We start from the raw sequence: 18773 nt of genomic DNA on the forward strand, positions 1-18773 counted from the left end.
CCACTTCATATGTCCAGAAATGATAACAGTACATGTTAAAATCTCTAGTTTCTTTGTCCCCAGTAATAATATAAAGTAAAATAAGCTATGAACTCCTGTTTGTGTAGAGAGAACAAAATACAGGCCAATAAAATAATCAAAACTAATGTATTCAGATTTGTTTTTAATAATGGGCAGTAGAAATAGTTGCCAATTATAAAGTTGTTCAAAAAGGTTCAGTAATTGTAATTGTTTTGTTTTTTTACAAATTATGAAACCTGTTGCTCTTCCAATATGCGCCACATGTTTAATCAGAAAAAAATACAATTTAATTTTAACAAATTTGATATCATAACTTTGTTAAAGGTAAATCTTTTCCAAACCAATTTAGCAAAATGAACTAAGAGTAAAAAGGAGTGAGGGAGTTCATCATTTTCATCATCTGAGGTTTAATTAAAGGTTAATAAAATATGAAATCATGTGGATATTTGTAACTGCTATTATTTTAAATAATAACTCATTTATATTACATAATGCACATCAGCACTCTAGCACTGGGACACTTTAATCTTAAGGGTACTTTCTAAGTTATCTATCGTCCTATGCTTGTTTTTATTGTTTTGTTTTAATTCCTTTTTGTGTGTATTGCACTATGCACCCGGGGGCACTATAATTTGTTCCTCTTTTGTTTTTTACATTACCTGTAAAAAGACGAATGACGATAAACTAAACCCAAACATGGAGCCCGGAGTGTGTCCCCAGAATAATGATCAACATACACTGTAGGTTCCGACACATGACTCCCGCCAACGCATTACAGCTGGCCAATCAGAGACAGTTTGATTGTGAGATGGCATATGACAAACAGAAACATAATTAAAATTAAATGAATAATTAAAATGCACAATGAATCAATTTTAAATTACACTGTCAATTATTAATTAGTTTATTATTTGATCACTGTAAAATGATAATATATTATTTCAATGGCACATTTCCGATGCTATAGAGTTCTTTGTCATGTCATTAAACTGGCTTTAACCGATAGATTTAAGACTGCCAAGAATGGGTAGCAAAGGGAGTAAACCAGTTGAATATAGTTTATATTATTTTAATTCTGCTATTTTATACTATTTTAATTCTGCTATTTTATACTATATTAATGCTACTTTAGACTCATTTACATCAACACTGTGATTATTGTACTGTAAATGCTCTGTCTAATCTTGTACTATGTTTTTGCTGTGAAGCACTTTGGGCTGCTATACAAATAAAGCATATATTATTATTATTATTATTATTATTATTATTATTATTATTATTATTATTATTATTATTATTATATTATTAGTATTAAAAATGATTGAACCATACTGTAATTTAGATGAAAAGTTGCAAATAATCCTGTAATAACATTATTTTTAAACACATATTGCAAAACTGCCAAAATGACCAGCAAAATGTGTTTTTTGCTAGCACCTTAAAACATTTAATTGTGCAGTGAAAATGATTGGTGTGGCTTAATTATGATAGGATAACTAAATCATTGTCTATAACATTACCAGAGTATGCCTTTTTTGTTGTTCAAAATGTGGAATTTATTTGGTCTACATTTGTTTGAGACATTTGAATTTCCCTGTTTGCCCATCCAACTGTGCACCTCTGTATCTAATTTTCCTGGTGCTCTCCTTGTCGCCCTGTCGCTGTGTGACAGAGTGGGCACCCTGGGGTGACCTAAATGTTTAATGACCACAGCCTGTGGCATGGAAGCGTCTCCCCCTCTCCCTCGATGTTCTTTTTGCTTACAGTAGTGTAGGAGTCTGCTCAGAATGGCATCGGGCCCCTGTCACTTCTCCTCCTTACACTCTCACTTTGCAGACTGTTTAGTCCCCGAGCTGCCACTCCCCATTAATCTCCATCATTCTCCCTCTATCACTTCTGCCTCTTGGCATCAGCCTCTTCCCCTCGATGTCGCTCTCTCGCTCTCGCTCTTTGTCTCTGTTTTTTCGTCGTCTGCTCCTTCCATCACCCTCTGTCCCCACCCACCCCTCTTCTCTGTGTCTCTTTCTCCCATTCTGTCTCATCCTGTCATCCTCTCTTATCCCCTCCCCTGATAAATAGATATGAGCCAAAGTCACATTGCATGTCAGCTGCTGCAGAACACATTTTTCAATCAGCATGTTTACACAGAGCACACATCGTAATGCTGCTTTTGATCTGTGAGGGCTCTGGAAGGCGGGAAAGACTTGAAGTGAGACACTGAAACATGGCTTGTGATTTTAGGGGGTTTAGATTAGAAGGATGGGTGCACTGAAACATTAACGCTTCTCTCTCTTTCATTTCAACACACAGTTTTCATTCTCTCTCCTCTTTTTCTTTTTTGTCTCTTTCTCTGATCTCTTCTTTTTTCCATGCCAGTCCCTGGCCTTACACCATCTTCCAGCGCGGTTTTGATCTTGTGATGGGAGAACAGCCCTCTGATCGCATTTTCAGGTAAGGATGAACTTCACAAAACCTTTCTTATTTATCCGACTACATTCTTCCATGGTGCTGAACTACTTGTTATAATTCTGGTACGCTAGCTTTAGATTTTCTCTCTCCCTCATGATTAAGGGAAGATCGTGAGCTCTGGCTGTAGAATGCCTTCTGTAGCTGCGTCCGTCAATTTTAAAGGTGTAATGGAGTGGGAGATTAAAATGTTCAAATAGGAAAAGCAGAGCCACTTTATTTTCTCTCAGGTTAAATAATCATTAAGTTCTGATTAATTTTAGAGCAACATGTTTGTGAAATTGATTGGAAAAGAGAATTAAATTGGAAGACATAAATTAATTATTGGACAATAACACTTTTGTGAAAGTGTGTTCACAAAGTGTCTCGTTTTCCTCTGCAGTGTGATGACAGTACATTTGTCATATATGTCTTTCTTTATATTATATTTCCTCAAGGATAAGTTTTGAATTACTCTATATTTTTCTTTTTATTGTCAACAAGAAAGAAATGCCAAAACCTACAAGGTACAGCCAAAGATAGACAGGAAACTAGGGTTGATGGAGGAGAAGACATGCAGCAAAAGGCCACAAGTTGGATTTGAACCTGCTGCAGTAAGGATTCAGCCTTAGAACATGTGCACCCCCGCTTCCAAGTGAACTACTGGGTTGCCAAAGATGTGCATCTCTAAAGCAGCATTTATTCACATTTTTTCTGACTACGTGGAGGCAGTGTGACAAGCTGTAAACACGACACCCTTACACAGTTGCTGTGGAAAATGTGTCGGCTGTATCAAACAGAACATTAGCATCCATTTGGACTTGTGTTTGTCGAAAACCGAAAATGTCTTCTCGCTTGTAGCACTTAAACGCGCCTGTAAAGACTGCTGTAATGTTCAAATGCTCAGTAGCGTTTAGCCCAGTGTTTCATGACAGTAAATATGCCTTTAATAGAGCATATAGAGTTGACAGGATGCCCCTTTGCCATGTTCACTGGGAGCCATTTCCCAAAGAAACATACAGTAGAGCACTTGTCTGTGACTGAGATTCCTAACAACTGTTTTTCTTGCCTAAATGATTTGTTCCCTGGATTGAGAAAGAGCAGATCTAACAAAGAAGGTGCTGCTACCTTCATTGCAAGTCCTTCCATTCAGCAAAAAAAACAACACACGGTTTTCACTACTGCTGACAATAAAAAGGAAACCCATAGAGTTCATATGTACCACTCTGGCGGCTGTTAGCATTGTATTTATGTTGGGAACAGACAGAGGAGGCTGGCATCGCGTTAATATCTCCAGGAAGTGCTTTGATACATTTCCCTCCCTGCTATGATGTGTTTTTTGGACAAAGCCTTTTTGCTTCTCAGTCTGTCCAGCCGTGCAGTTTAAAATGTCTTTGTCCTCAGACTACTCCCACCCAGCCATCCATCTTAATACAAATCGTTCAGCCTCAAGCTTTGAACTTCGCCGAGCATCCCTGTTGGCTCCAGGCGCCGGGAAAAAAGACCTTGAATATCAGCGAGCGCTCTGAGAGCCACGCAGTCATCATCTTGTTTGCCAAAGCAGATACTACAATTAAACGCAGGAGCAAATGAGGCAATTAGAATCACAGTGGTATAGAGAACAAAATGAAAACAAAGGAGAAGCGAGGATGCATGCAAAATTGTCCCGTGTCAGAGGAGATAAATTCAAACACACAGCATTTGCCGTTCGCACAGTATTAACCGCGGGGAGTTCCTCTGAGGACTGCAAACATGTTTTTCACTCGACAATTGTTTTCCCACAGGAACTCTTAGTGTGTCCTACCTCCAGTTCCTCTTTGGGTAAACCAAATAAGTCACATAGCAGCACATCAGTCCCTAGTTGTCTATCATAAAGTAGTGCTTGTTAAGTGGTCGCTAATTTGTCCTGTGGTCAGCTTTATAAGTCATTCTGCATCGCAGGGACTTTCATTACTCCCGCTGTACACAGTCCCAAACAGATACGTGAATGACTTAGGGGAGAGGTGGTAACAGCCTCCATAAAAATAATAACACGGAAATATTACCATTTTAATAGACTTCTAATAACATGCTAGAATCCAGTGTTTTACAGTAAATTAATGAACAGATGATCCACAGAAAACTTGACTTTGAAACAAAGGGAGTATTTGAGTGGATGTAGTTTAGTGTTCCATTTCCAAAATGGTTTAATCCGTCTGTGTTTAAAGTGACCGATAATGCATGCAGTTCCCACAATCCACTGCCTTTTCCTTATGCTAAGTTAGCAAATCATTAAATGCCAATTCCACAATTGTAAAAGAGGACATGTGTTTAGTCTGCATAAAAAATGGTTGTTAACCATTTATTCAACAAGTTCCTCTCTTTTGTGCTACAAGTATTCATGCATAATTCATCAGTGCTAATAATGCATTTGATGTTAATCAGCGTGATCTGTTTGGCTTAATGTCAGAAGTATTGCATTGTATCTGCGGAGTGTTTAAAGATTGATGATATTCATTGACTCACAACTAAAGAATTGGTCAAAGCTCTCGTTCCAGACATCTGTTGTTTACAGATTTATAGGCCTCTTTTGTCTCAGGTGAAACTCTTGTTGGCTGTTTTTAGTCAAGGTTTATCATTTGGTATGCATTGTGTCCATTTGCACACAGTGTCCTTCTGCTTAAGAAAGAGTTATGCAGAAAAGATAACTTTGCTCAAAGGTAATATATATTCCTTCTAAGCAACTTGATGCCATCATTCTAAAGCGGGAACATTTATCTTTAACAAGTAGACATTTTGACGCCACATGGCGGTTGTTTGTGCACAAGAGGAAAACTAGACCTCGATGGAGCGTTTACTTAAAGAGGAACTGCACCAATTGTACACTTAAAGATCAGTCAGTGTTATTTTGTCAACTACTTTTACCTCCGTCAAGGTAGTTAGGTCTTCAGCACATTTTTCTGTTTGTCCGTTTGACCGTCTGTCAACAGGATTATGGAAAAAGCTACTGGCCTGATTTTCATGAAACTTGGTGTAAGGGGTGTAGCATGGGCCAAGGAAGAACCTATTGTTTGTCGTGGATCCAAAACCCGAAATTGCCCTGAAATCAAAAGCCCATACGTTATTTTAATCGAAATATTTGACTCTGGTCACTCAACGTAACAACATGCATTTTGTTTTTAGTGATTAATAAACTAGTTGAAAAAAGGTTTGACGATTTAGTCTACCGTAGTTTAAGTCAAAATGAGCCTTCAGTTTTTAATTTCATTGCTTCATAAAACACAAGTTTGTCGTGTCATCTTGACACCGTTTTTTTCCTCTGTTATTTTCACCTGGAATCCACTGACTTAGCCATGCTTCTTGTATTCTTTTATTTGAAAACCTGTGACCTTACCCGTCTAATCAATCCTTATTGTCCTCTGCAGATTCACATACACCTTGGGTGAAGGAATGTGGCTGCCGTTGAGTAAAAGCTTTGTCATCCCCCCCGCCGAGCTCGCCATCAACCCCTCAGCCAAGTGCAAGACGGACATGACAGTCATGGAGGACGCGGTGGACGTACGGTGAGATGACATTTACTGATAACACTTAACACAGTTACTTTCTTCTGGTGATGTTTCTGAGACATGATGATAGAAGCCCCCACTAAATAAAATAAAAGGCTGTGAAGCAGGGTAGGTTTTTGCTGACCGCTGCACTAAACTGAGTGGTACTAGAGCTGTATATTGCTGCACTGAAAGGAGTCTCTGGCACTTTGTATTGTATTGTTTCTGATGAATCTACACAACACAAAAAAAGTACATATTGGCTTTTTGATAAATATTCTTCACAACCATCTCTTTCATCCATCATCCCCAAGATTGTAGCTGTTTACTCTCAGACCGTCTCACTGATTTGTATTCTCACTTAATCATCATTCTGTTTTGATTTACAGTTGTTTCAGTGAGTGTTAAGCAGCAATGTGAGGTTGGTGCAGAGGTCTTAGTGGTCATGATTCAGAGGGTGATAAAACTCAACACAAAATCAATTACAAAAACGCAGAAAACCCAGAGTGTAAAAAAGAAGAATAAGAAGAAAGAATTACTCTGAAATTCAAAGCAATAAAGAGCATTTAGATTGTTAAATGCTTCATAACTCCTCCAAAGAAAATCTGCTCTGTGTGCAATGGCTGTGTTTGTGTCTGGGCTGCAGAGAGAGCCGTACGTGAGCCAAAACAATGCTGCAGTATTAAACTTGACTCAGCTGACAGCGGTGATTCAACAGAATTATTTAGCCATTTTGCTTTGCTAGCAAAGAGGCGGGGCTTAGGGATGGGGATGTTGCTCCCTCCAGAACTTTGGTCCAGAACAAAACATCGTCATGACAAGATATGCATGTTAAGAATGAGGGATTAAATGCAGGGTTCCTTTCCATGTTTGTCACTCCCTAACTTTTTGTCTTGTATCTACAGTATTTCCTCCACCAACACTTTGGTCCATGACCAGATCATTTAACAAACTGATGATTGGATGTCTATGAAATTTGCTCTGGATATTCCTGTAGATAAAGCCTGGTTTTTGTTTGGGACCCCCTCAACTTTCATTCATAATGCTACCAAGAGGCTAAAATTCTGACTCAGTTACACAACAATATCAAATTATTGTCAAAGGAATCTACTGAGACAATTTAATATACGCTACCTCTATAAGCTGCTAGTGTGGAACTCTTATGCTGTGCCCCAACTGCATACTTACTAATTCTAAGCTGGTTTTCACAAAGGAAAAGTGACTAAATTAAGTACACTCGATACAATCAGTGGGCCCAATAAATGACGATTGAGTTTTGAGCGTGTTCCTAATGGCACTACTCTCTCACAATGTATTTCACAAAGGAAATGAAGGAGCTGCTCTTAGCTGGAAGAAATAAAAACTATTTGTTGATACCTTTGGAAAGAAAAATGGAAAGACATTGACAGCCTGTTTATTTTGTGTATACTACTATCTAGAAAAAACAGTATACTCTAAGGATAAGAAGACTATATAAGGTTGATTTCTTACTGATTTATCTCTGAATATTGTTATTTTACTGTGCAACCACCACATTCTTGATACCTAGGCAACTAAACTATATATATGCATATTTGGAATGAGCCTCTTTGGATCAGACTGTTTTTTGTTGACTTTGGTAACGCCACCTTGGTGCCCACCTTGTGATAGTAATTCATTTTTAAAACATTCTTTTTAGTATATTTATTTCAAATCTCCTCCATATACTGCATAATAAAAGTGGATGTAGCCTTCGGGTCTGAAAAGTAAAGGCAATGCGGAAGTGCCTTGAAATGGCCAGCAGGGGGCGACTCCACTCATTGCAAAAAGCAGTCAGATTGTATAGAAGTCTATGAGAATATGACCATACTTCTCACTTATTACCTCTGTAAACATTTTCCTAATGTTTTTATGGTCTCAATCACTAGTTTCAAGTCTTCTTCAATACAGCAAGATATAAATTTAGTAAATTATGATCCCATTTAGAGTAAAATAGAAAATAAAGCACAATATGCTTAGGGGCGTGGCTACCTTATGATTGACAAGTCATTACCAGGTCATCCTGTCAATCTGGATAGAGGCGTAGCAATATATCCACTCCAGCTTACCCTCTCGTCCAAATAATTGTCACTCCTGGCTCCACAAACCCAAGATGGCGACGGCCAAAATGACAAACTCGAGGCTTCAAAACAGTCACTATGGCCTTTACAACTTCTTTTATCTTTTTTTTCATAGCTTCTTCTTTTCTGCCTCAACCACTTAGGCAACAGTTATTCATTTCTTTAAATACAGTTAGATAGAGCCCAACATTATCATGTCAAATTTAACGTTAATGTGATTCTAGTAGAACGTATGCGTAAAGATGGCAACTTCTTGGTAAACTGTGTTTTCTCTGTATGACCCAGCTGTGACTAGGTATACTACTATCTGCTCATAACCTTGCAAAGGACAGACCTATATGCTATGAAACAACTTTACTCAGTGCTCAACAGCATTATGAATCACCAAGAGAGTTAACGTGACTGCATCTGGTTTGACAGCATTATGCCGTAGCATAAAGTCAGTGTGAACAGGATTAGTTTGGGAGAAGAGGTACCCTAATGTAATTAGTAGTGGGATTTGTCTTTTAGTGAATGCTGGAACATGCCCTGTCAACAAGTTAGTGTGCACAACCGTGTCAGATCCTGCCCTAATGCGCCGCTGGTTATTTGCCCTGTGAAAATGATGTCAGGTAAAATTAGTCTCGCTCAAATGACTATCTCTATCATTTCCTCTCATTAGCATGTAGGCACTCAAGGAGTTGATTATTTCCCTTCCAGTGGCTATTTTTAAGCTATTTGGATGACTGAGATATGAAGTAGTCCTACAACAAGTACACAATGAAATAAAACTGATTGGAGGATCAAGGATCGAAGGCACAATTTACAGGTTAATCACATGAATAATCTTATTATATTTAAATATTGAGTAAGCAGTGATGATTGGGCTCACCGTAACTAGCGATAAAAAATAACTAAGCAGGATCACACAGTGTAACACATAAATCACCTCTATGTATCATTACATTAGAACATTACACAGATTATTAGCTTTGACCAGACGCTCTATAGATCACTCTGTCAGGCGGTCGGTCCGCTAAAGTTTCCCCACCTTTCAATGGCCAGTTTTCCCCCCACATGGGGAGGCATCATTGCACTCAGCAGAGAGTTTCTATTTATTTTGTGTGGGTTAGCCCGTCCCCTTAAGTCACACCCTCTTTCATAACGTATTAACCATTTCTAGTAGACACTTGTGGGAAGCATCATTTGTCTCAGGAGAGAGCTCCTCTCTCATTAATGGGTTAGCCTCGATGATTCTTAAGGGGCTATTTCACTGTTGGCATTATTGAGGGCCAGAGGAGTCCCTATTCCCCCTAAACGACACCTGAGCTGATGAATGAAGATAATAAAATAATCACATTTCTTTCATGACTTTCCTGATTAAAAGTGGGTTTGAAGTCAAGGTCTCTTAGCAACTGTGACTGATAATTTGTGAAATGTAGATTCAAAGTTAATGAATATCACATGATGTTGTCTTTTTTTTGTATGAGTCTGCAAAGACTGGATTTGAAAGGGTGACCATGAACCTCGACTACTATTTCAGACGTCGATAAATTTTCAGACATGATTAAAAAAAAAAAAGTCAATGCATATAGCATCAAAACATAAACTAGAAAAGGCTACATTGTCAGGGGGAAATATACAGTACGTGTTCCTGTTCCTGATCACCAGCTGCTGCTAATGACTTGGGGGGGAAAGATGAAAAAGAAAAAGAAATTCATCTTTGTGTGCAACTCAAATTAAAACTACTACTGTAAACCACTCGAGTTCTCAGAACCACATTCAGGACACATTCATATCTGACAGAAGCCATAGGTAATATGCTGATATGAAATTGCCAACAGGGGATTTTTTTCGAATGTAGAATTAGTGGAGACGCTCACTGAGGAGGGGCTTGGTGGGTCATCTGCTAGATTGCATTTGATTGGGTAAAAGGACAATGGGAAGATATTAAAACATAATCTTAACATATTTCATATATTTCAACATATTTATCCCACAATAAAACCATCGGTAATTGACATCGGCAATCAGCCAACATGAGTTAGAAAATATCATCATATCAGATATCAGCAGAAATCAAATATCGTGAATCCATAAATAAAAGTAATAAACAAAAACTAGAGAAAGTAAGCATCAGTTTTTGTAATATTTAGTCCTATGTTATTCCTTTAGCTCTCGTGTGATCTCTCAGATCGGACACTGGGGCAAGGCGATCACTGACACCGTGAAGAAAAGTATAGAACACGTCATGTTTGTCTCCCTCTGAACTGATCTGACAAATACTGCTGTTGGAAATGATGCAGTATCTTTGCTTTGGTTTGGTTTCTTCTGTTACCAGTACCAGTTCTCTTTGTTCCATACTGTAGTACATCTGCACCACTGCATCATATTTAGTGTAAATTATTTCTGTTTTGGGCATGGTTTTGCAATGTTCTATCCCCCCCTACTCCGTGTTTACACATTGCAATTCCCCCTTCTTTTGCAACATTTTATTTTCATTTGGCAGCTTTCTTCAAGACGCTGTGTAAATAACAAATTTCCCTCTGATCTAGGATCCGATGAACGCTCTCTTCAGCTTTCCCCGGGGGCCACAAGGAAACACTGCTAACAAATCTTGAAGCTGCTGATTTTACTCTGCTTTTGAGCTGCGTTGCCCCATGTTTGATGATCATTTGTCACCGTGTCTTGCTCCCCGGCAGATTGATAAATAGCGATGAGCCCTGATCTTCCTTCGCTTGATTAGCTGGCTTCACGGCAGTTTCGTCTGAATGAAGAATCCGCCTCGGTTTTTCTTTTCTCAGTGTGTTTATTAGTGCTTTTGTAGCAGATTGTAGCAAACTTGTGAATTATTTATATTTTTCTTATATTTTAAGTTGCAAGACAATAGGCATTTATTGAAAACTCAATATTCCATTCACCCTCTGCTTCTGCTTTATAATTGGAAAAAAACACCTCCTATAATCTTTGTATCAAACACATCAAAGCAGTAATCTTTAGAAATACTTTTGCAGTAAATCAGCATTTCTTCTGTTCCTTGTTGATACTAATTTCCACTTCTCTCTGCAATTTCCTTGCATTAGTTAGGGTTCAGTTCGGTGTATAACAAGGCGTTTAAACCTTTGGTGGTACTTCTCAATGGCAAATGGGCTGATTGAATGGTTCTTTATGCAGCATGTTTGGACGCTAACTTCTAACCTTCTCATTGTTTGCCATTCATGTTACTGTTGCCCATAATTGAGGCTGAGTGCCATTTTCAGCTGCAGACAGCTGTCTCGGACAAAACGTTAAATATATTGCAGTTGCTAAGTGCCCATTCATTTTAAGGGTTCCCTATGCATAGGTTGTCAAAATTATACGTTTCATTTATTTTCTTTCTGTTTTAAACCTAATGTGTTAAACTTGTGTCAAACATATAGAACTTTTCTGTTGGGTGGATATAATTCCTTTCAAGGCAGTAAAAAAAAGTAATATGAGTTAGTTAATTCAGATGATTTGATAATGCAATTGGATACACTGATACTGAATGTAGCATAAGTTAGGTCATGTACACTGATTGAGAAGCTAATTGTCTGTCATTTTAATTAGATAAGTACATGTGGATGCAACGCCACAGCCAATGATTAGTTTATAATGAGACTTTTACCCTAAAAAAAAATGCACTTATCAGCTTCATCAGGCCGTGTGGATGTGGTCTGATCAGATTAGATCGACAGTGGCCAAACAACACACCGTCTGTCATTATTTTCCAATTCAAATTGCTACATCCTGTTTGCTGCACAGAAGTATGTGACATCAACATTTTAGATACTCAAAGCAACGTCCGTGAGAGTTTAGAGCTTTCCCTCAACCGTCAACTGCTTGAGGGCTCTCTGGCTGACATATGAAACCTTTATGCACCAGAGACAAAACAGACAGCACAAATGTTCAGCCTGGCATATTAAATGTACACAGAAACATTAATATTTGCTGAATGAAGCTGTTTTGACAAAAAAAACAATTGAGCCCTTTTGAGGCATTTGTGCTCACTTTCCCTCAGACTTTGCCTGAGGGAATTACCCACAATTCATAGGAATGTGACGTTAAACACGGGGTTACCGGTGAAAGCACAGAGTTGTAAAAAGAAAATAAGAAAAGTAAAGTAAACAAAGAGGACGGCGCATGGGTGTTCAGCCTGGCACATTTACAGAGAAACACGACATTAACATTAAGGATTTAGGTTTTTATAACATAAAAAACACATGAAATCAGGGTAACTCAAGCATTGACTATATTACACACATTTACTAAGCAACCCTTTCTTCACATTTTGCATAATGATGCTGTTTTGATATTGTGATTAGGCCGTGGGACGTTTCCTATTTATTTTGGTTACTTCCTGACCTTTTGACCCTGTTTACACCTGACATTAAGCACTTGGCATCTGGAACAGTCTATATGTGTAGCGTCTTCAGTCCTCCGTCAGTGTCTACAGGAGTCTGGTTCTTTTCAGTGTTGCTGCCCACTCAGATGTACTTTTGCATTGCTCACAACCCCAATACACAATAAATATAGTGACGCGCCTTCACATGATAGGAAATGTTCTCTGCGCTCACCGCGAGCGAAGACAAAGTTGAAATCATTTGAACTTTGAGCGCAGCGCTCAGTGGAAAATTCTCCATAGGAAAACAACTGCACAGCCAGCGCAGAGCAGTTTCACTGCTGATCATGTGAAAGCAGCTTAAGATGGATAGTCTGACCATGAACTGCAATTTCCAAGGTTTATGTCCAAAGTTTCCATCTCTCTCTCTCTCTCGCCTCATTTTCTATTTTGTCTATACTGGTTATCCTCTAACAAAGTCATAAAACGCCCCCCCCCCAAAATGTTTTATGTTTACTGTCGGACGTGATGAACATCTCCTGCTTCTGAATCCAAATATTTTTCTTAACTCCTTGAACATTTTATGAGAGGCACCATCAAGAAAAGTGTTTCACCTTTTACACAAGAAAAACATGCTCCCATGAGAATGTACCGCTCACATTTTAGACACTAAATATTATTTTCTCATGTGCCACCCTTAAACCAAATGTCGCTTTCGTCCACAAGATTGGCAGATTACAATGAAATGTGCTTAGCCCATTCATGCTCGAAAAGAAATAAACTATTTTGATGTTTTCTTTAGCGCCACACTTAGGACAAACCTAATATACAGTATATAAGTACGGCTCTAAGGAAAGCAAATGGCCAGTATCATGACCAATCTTCCAGCACTTCCTAATTTTCAGATGTAATTAATGTTGTAGTAGTTTCACAGAAGAGTCGCCAAACGTGGCTTTTTTTGTTGTTGGGTGGGATTTTTATTGTTATATTGTGTTGTACACAATCGTTGGATGCGTCTTGACTGTAATTGCAGTTACCAAATAATTTAGCATTCACTCTTGCTGCGAGTTTCATCATCTGCCGAGGCTCTGTTCAATAGGTCCCCTCTGAATAAATGACAACAAAGCAATGGGCAATTATAAAAGAAAAATTGGTTTGTAAGATAACGTCAAGTTGACTGTGAAAAGGGAGGAAACTCACTGTCTTTTCTCACGGGGAAAGCAGGGAAGTACGGAGAGTTGTGTGGGAGGGGGAGAATGTGAGCGTCTGAGAGGTCATCATTTGATTTACCAAGACAAGGTTCATGGCAATGCAATTACACGCGTTCTTGTTTATCATCAGCAGCACTATTAGTCCTCAGAAATAACTCCGTGATTCAGATTCTGTAGGAATACGCTGAGGTCCTCTCTGCTTTGTTTCTCCTCTCCACCTATCCCAAACAATTCTACCGTTGTCCTTTTGTTAGATGATCTGCTTATTGACCTTGCAAAAGATTTACGGGAATACAAAAATCACGGAACCGCAAAGGGACTGCTCCGATACTTTGCATAGCAATTGTGCCATGGAAAAGGCATAGCTTTTCTTCTAATGATTACACAGAATGAATTAAACATGCAGGTATTTGTAATTCATGAAAATAGATATGTCTTCATCAAGTGAAATAGAGAGCAGCGTGTCACATAATGTCATTCAAAGCAGAATGTTGAGGCGGCGCTTTGACAGTTCCTCTTTTTTCCCCCAGATACATGAAACATGATCTAAAGAAATGGAATATCTTAATCAATTTTATTGAAAGCAAATGATATATTGCTGACAGTGAGGCATAACTAATTGAATACTGAATTTCCCTCAGAATCATTAGCTTGTTTGAAGGTGATATGAGTTATAACGAACACCATGTGTGGTGTAAAGGAAGAGTTGTGCTCAAGAAAATCTAATTATTTTTTTCAAACCCTTTCTACAGTTTCTTTCTTTACTAATATCTGGATCTCATTAAAGCAGGATCAAGGTATTAGATCTCAATAAGTGGCGATGGGGCTTTTTAATTCAGTTGCTGCCATATACTATGAATTACATCGAATACATTGTACAAAAACTGTTTAAAAAGAGATTTACTTGGTCAGAGTTGCAGACATACAGTATATACATACAGATAACACCACAAACACAGTCCATACGACTGTACAAAACAAATCCTCTCAGAGACTGACTGAAGTAAAACTAACAGTTTAAGTTAGAGCAGAAAATAACAGTAAAATAGGAGATGCTTGGGGATGTACTGACCACGCACTGCTGTGTGAACTAACCCTCATCTGAAAACAGTAGTGCTAGTGTCTGAGGAAAGAGGTCCACGTCTGGGCCAGAACAAGAGGCTGCACCTCCTCACCAACACCTTCACTTCAGTACAGTTGAGTAGCCATTGGAGTCTTAGCAGGTTCAAAAGAATTCCCCGGAGACGATCAGAGTCCGATGCAATGGAGTTTATTCTTCAAAGAACAGAGATAAACCGGAGCATGTCCCGGAACCAGACTGAAGATAGACTGACTGGGCTCTTTTATAGTCCAAACATCCTGATTGGTGAAAATGGGAGAGGACACTGATGTTATAGGTGTAACACCTCTGACCACACCAGCCAGCTTACAGTCGCTCATCTACCCACTCAAATCAGTCCTGCGTAGCAACAACACAAGCACCGGTGCACACGAATAAACAAGTATCCTCTTTTTCTCCCTCATTTCTTCTTGGACAGAGAGGAGTTGATGATCAGTTCATCCTTCGACTCTCTGGAGGTCCTCCTGGACTCGTTTGGGCCCGTCAGAGACTGCACCAAAGACAACGGGGGCTGCAGCCGCAACTTCCGCTGCATATCCGACCGAAAGCTGGACTCCACCGGATGCGTGGTGAGTCATCTTTCTTTTATAGAACTCTAGCTGGAAGCTGCCATACATTAGCTACAGCAGCAGAACGTGACCTCTTCCTTAGATTTCTATACAAACCAGATTCAAAGGTGTCTAAAGTATACGGCACAGTTTCCACAGATCCTTTCATTTCCACTTATAGAGTCTCTTCACTTGTGGTACAACACCTACTGTTGAAGGTCTCTTCTGTTTTGGCCATCAGTTTTTAAGTCCATCTGCATAAATATTCATGAGCATATCTGCAGGCCAAGATGACCCATATCAAGGACAAGCAGCAGACCTGCACTCTGAAATGTGTCTGAGTAGACAGTTTGACTTCGCCTCCTGTCTTATATGCCTCTCAGGCCAGCAACACATTCATTACATCCAGGTGGTGCTTAGCAACCAGGAAATGTTGCAGCCAGGTTTGTTTTCTTCTCCATCTGTCGGGGACTCCAGCAATATCGTTATTATTTGCAGAATCTCAGCGCCGTCTGCTAGTGTTTTGCTTCTCCTAAATCCCCCCTTTCTATTGTTAAGCTCTCATACACCAGCCCTCCTAACAATTTAATTTATTTTCAAGTACTTTGATGCACTTGAGTTGAGCCCTTCAGGTGGGCAAGGGAGATGCTATTTATGCAATAAGTACGCTTCATCCGATCTCCTATAATGCTCCTTAAGGACAGTGAAACAGCTTGCGAGATGCTTTTAATGGGAAAATGTGTCATTTCTAGATTAGAGCGTATGCATGTTTTTCCAAGAAATTATTTATGTAGGTGTTATGGTTAACACTAGCACGAAGTAAATGTAAAACACATGAAGCACAATTAGTGTTTACTGCTTTGCTCTTTCATCATCATCTGACTTTAATAAGTAATTTTCTGACTAGAGGCTACAAATGAGTGTTAAATACACTGTAAAACATCATCACGCATCACAGTTGTGTCAGTTTTTTGAACGTGAAAGGGACGTAGAAAAAATGGTGCTGCTAATGTGATGAAGACAATTCCAGGCCCCACAAGATACGCTGTCAGCCATGACCGAGACATAAAGTCAGCATTCGAGCTCTTCGTAACACCATCAATAGAGAAAGGATATACTTGAAATGACAAATTTAGAAGGGAGGCGTGTGTATGGGGACAGTTGGGAGGAGTTGGATGGGACTCACTTGCTCACCCACATTAGGTTTCTCATTTTGGCAGGAGTGTACAAATCAAAAGGAGAAGCAACAGCAAGCCATATATTCAGGTCAGGGCAAACAGAATAAATGTAACTGTCCTTGGTAATATAAATTGTTTTTCTTAAATGGCAACATTGTGCTTAGAAATAATATAGATCCTTTAACAACAGCAAACCACTATTTCTATAAAATGTTATGGCAATCAGAGATTGTATGGTGATATATATATATCACATAATAGGAATTCTGGATGTATAATGGGGTGGGCGGGGGTCATTTTTAATTCAAATGGTTATTTAGGTAGTCAACAAAGAAACCTAAAGCACCTGAAACATACATTTTGGTAAACATTTTGATTATGATCATTTTCTTGAAGTTTAAACTGCTGTGGTCAAAATGACCCCAGAGCATACAGGGTGTAAAGTACATTTGAGGAGAACGAGAGGGTTAAGTGGAAAACAACTTATCTTATCCCATTAACTCAATGTAAATATGTGCATTTCAAATATTTCCCGACTTGAAGCCTTTTGAGTTAAAAGAATGAACGGAAACACTTTATATGTAAATATGTAGTGCATTATGACGGCATTCATAGCTAATTATAATGCATTTATAAAGCTTTATGACTACACTCATAAACACACAGTTATGCTTTCTGATACACTAAATCAACCTTCATAAAAGATTATAGATGTGACTTACAATTAATTTTAAGTGTCTCATAGATGCTCTTGATAAACTACAGCTTGACTGATGGTGCTTCAGAGTCAGAAATCCTTTATTAGTCCCACAACGGGGAAATGTACATTGTTACAGCAAAAGAACATATGAAGTAAAGTGGCGAGCACATGATAATAATTGTTTTTAATAATTATAATATGAGTACAAAGTGGTTGAGTAGTTTATAAAAAGTGAATATTGCACGTGGCAGTGATGATTGCACAACAGTGCAAAGTGACTGATCAGTTGTGGGTTCAAATTACTATCATAAGTATATTTAACTGGTTTTATCAAGTTCAGTTAACTTAACTTAGTTAGTTTTACATTTCCAAAACTCATAAGATGATTACTGTAGTTATTCAACCTGTGTTGACGGATATATCTTACATTTTTACATTAAACTGGTCATGATACATTTTGGAGGGAATAGGTTGGGAAAAGAAAGCATGCTATATTATATATTCATTTTTTACATCTAGAGTTACATCTGTTGTTTAAAAAAGTTAGAATTGTTGTTCTTTGGACTATATTTTCTTTACAACAGTTGTACTGATAGCCCAGTTTTGATGCAGAGTTCGGACTTTCTCCCTGATTTGATGGTCAGTAGTTTCAGCTAAATGCTAACAACTGCATGGCAACATGCTCACAATACCAGTGTTAACAATTAAAATTTTTAGAAGGTAATGTTGCCATGTTTACCATCTTAATTTTGTATCTGTTAGCATGCTAGCTTTGCTTAATTACAACTAAACTAAAAATCTAGCTGGGGCTAATTTAAACGTCATTAGTTTTGTTGGCGTTTGTTCATAAAACAAAGTATAGGACCAATTGCAATGTTGACCTGATGATGCCGCGATATGAAAGTCAGGTGACCACCAAAGTAATTAGCGTTCATTCTCTGGTGACTGTGGGCGTTGGTACCAAATGTCATGGCAATCCATCCTATAGCATCCCTTAAGCCACACTTGAGCGTGTATTAAAGTGCTTCATAACTGTCAACAGTGACATTCAGCCCCCACCAGATTGTCTCTTTGAAGACTCATTTTGTGTTTTTGTCATTCTGTTTCTACTTCAAGTAGAATCCAGAACAGCTTTGGTACAAAGAAGTGTCTTGAATATCAACTGTTGGTACTTAGCGAATGCAATTAAGCTCCTGAGCTTTTTTTTTTGAATGCTTAGCTGTGCTGTTTATCCCAAAACAAATGCTCAGTAAACCACCTTGTTTATTTCCTGTGGGCTTGTAAATGTCAAAAACGAATGCATTACTGCTTTTCCGAGAGCGCCGGCCAATCACCGGCTGTTCTATCACAAACATCTCACTTGTAAGTGTAACTTGTTAGTAGGTATAAATTGGTCCCTGTGAATACTGTCCACTATCTAAAAATTGCTTCATACACAGTATGAAAGAAGTCCGCTGAGTTGCAACAATAGTGCACCAGTCGAAGACCAAAATATCAATCCAATTTCCCGTTCCATAACAAAAGATGACTTGAGATGGGCTTTGAAGTCGCATTTGATTATGTGTTACTTAGTTAACACATTCTTTAT

General features: G+C 38.5%; 1 protein-coding gene across 1 annotated transcript in view; it reads left to right on the forward strand.

Annotated features, from left to right (window-relative positions):
• Window positions 1-18773, forward strand: part of astn1 (astrotactin 1) — a 345150-nt gene that overhangs the window by 126708 nt on the left and 199669 nt on the right. The window contains 3 exon segments of the mRNA XM_029453477.1: window positions 2398-2472; window positions 5871-6008; window positions 15178-15328. Of these exon segments, the coding sequence (XP_029309337.1) occupies window positions 2398-2472; window positions 5871-6008; window positions 15178-15328 (364 nt within the window).

The sequence above is a fragment of the Cottoperca gobio genome, chromosome 17 (genome assembly GCF_900634415.1).
Source record: "Cottoperca gobio chromosome 17, fCotGob3.1, whole genome shotgun sequence".
In the NCBI taxonomy this organism is placed as follows: domain Eukaryota; kingdom Metazoa; phylum Chordata; class Actinopteri; order Perciformes; family Bovichtidae; genus Cottoperca; species Cottoperca gobio.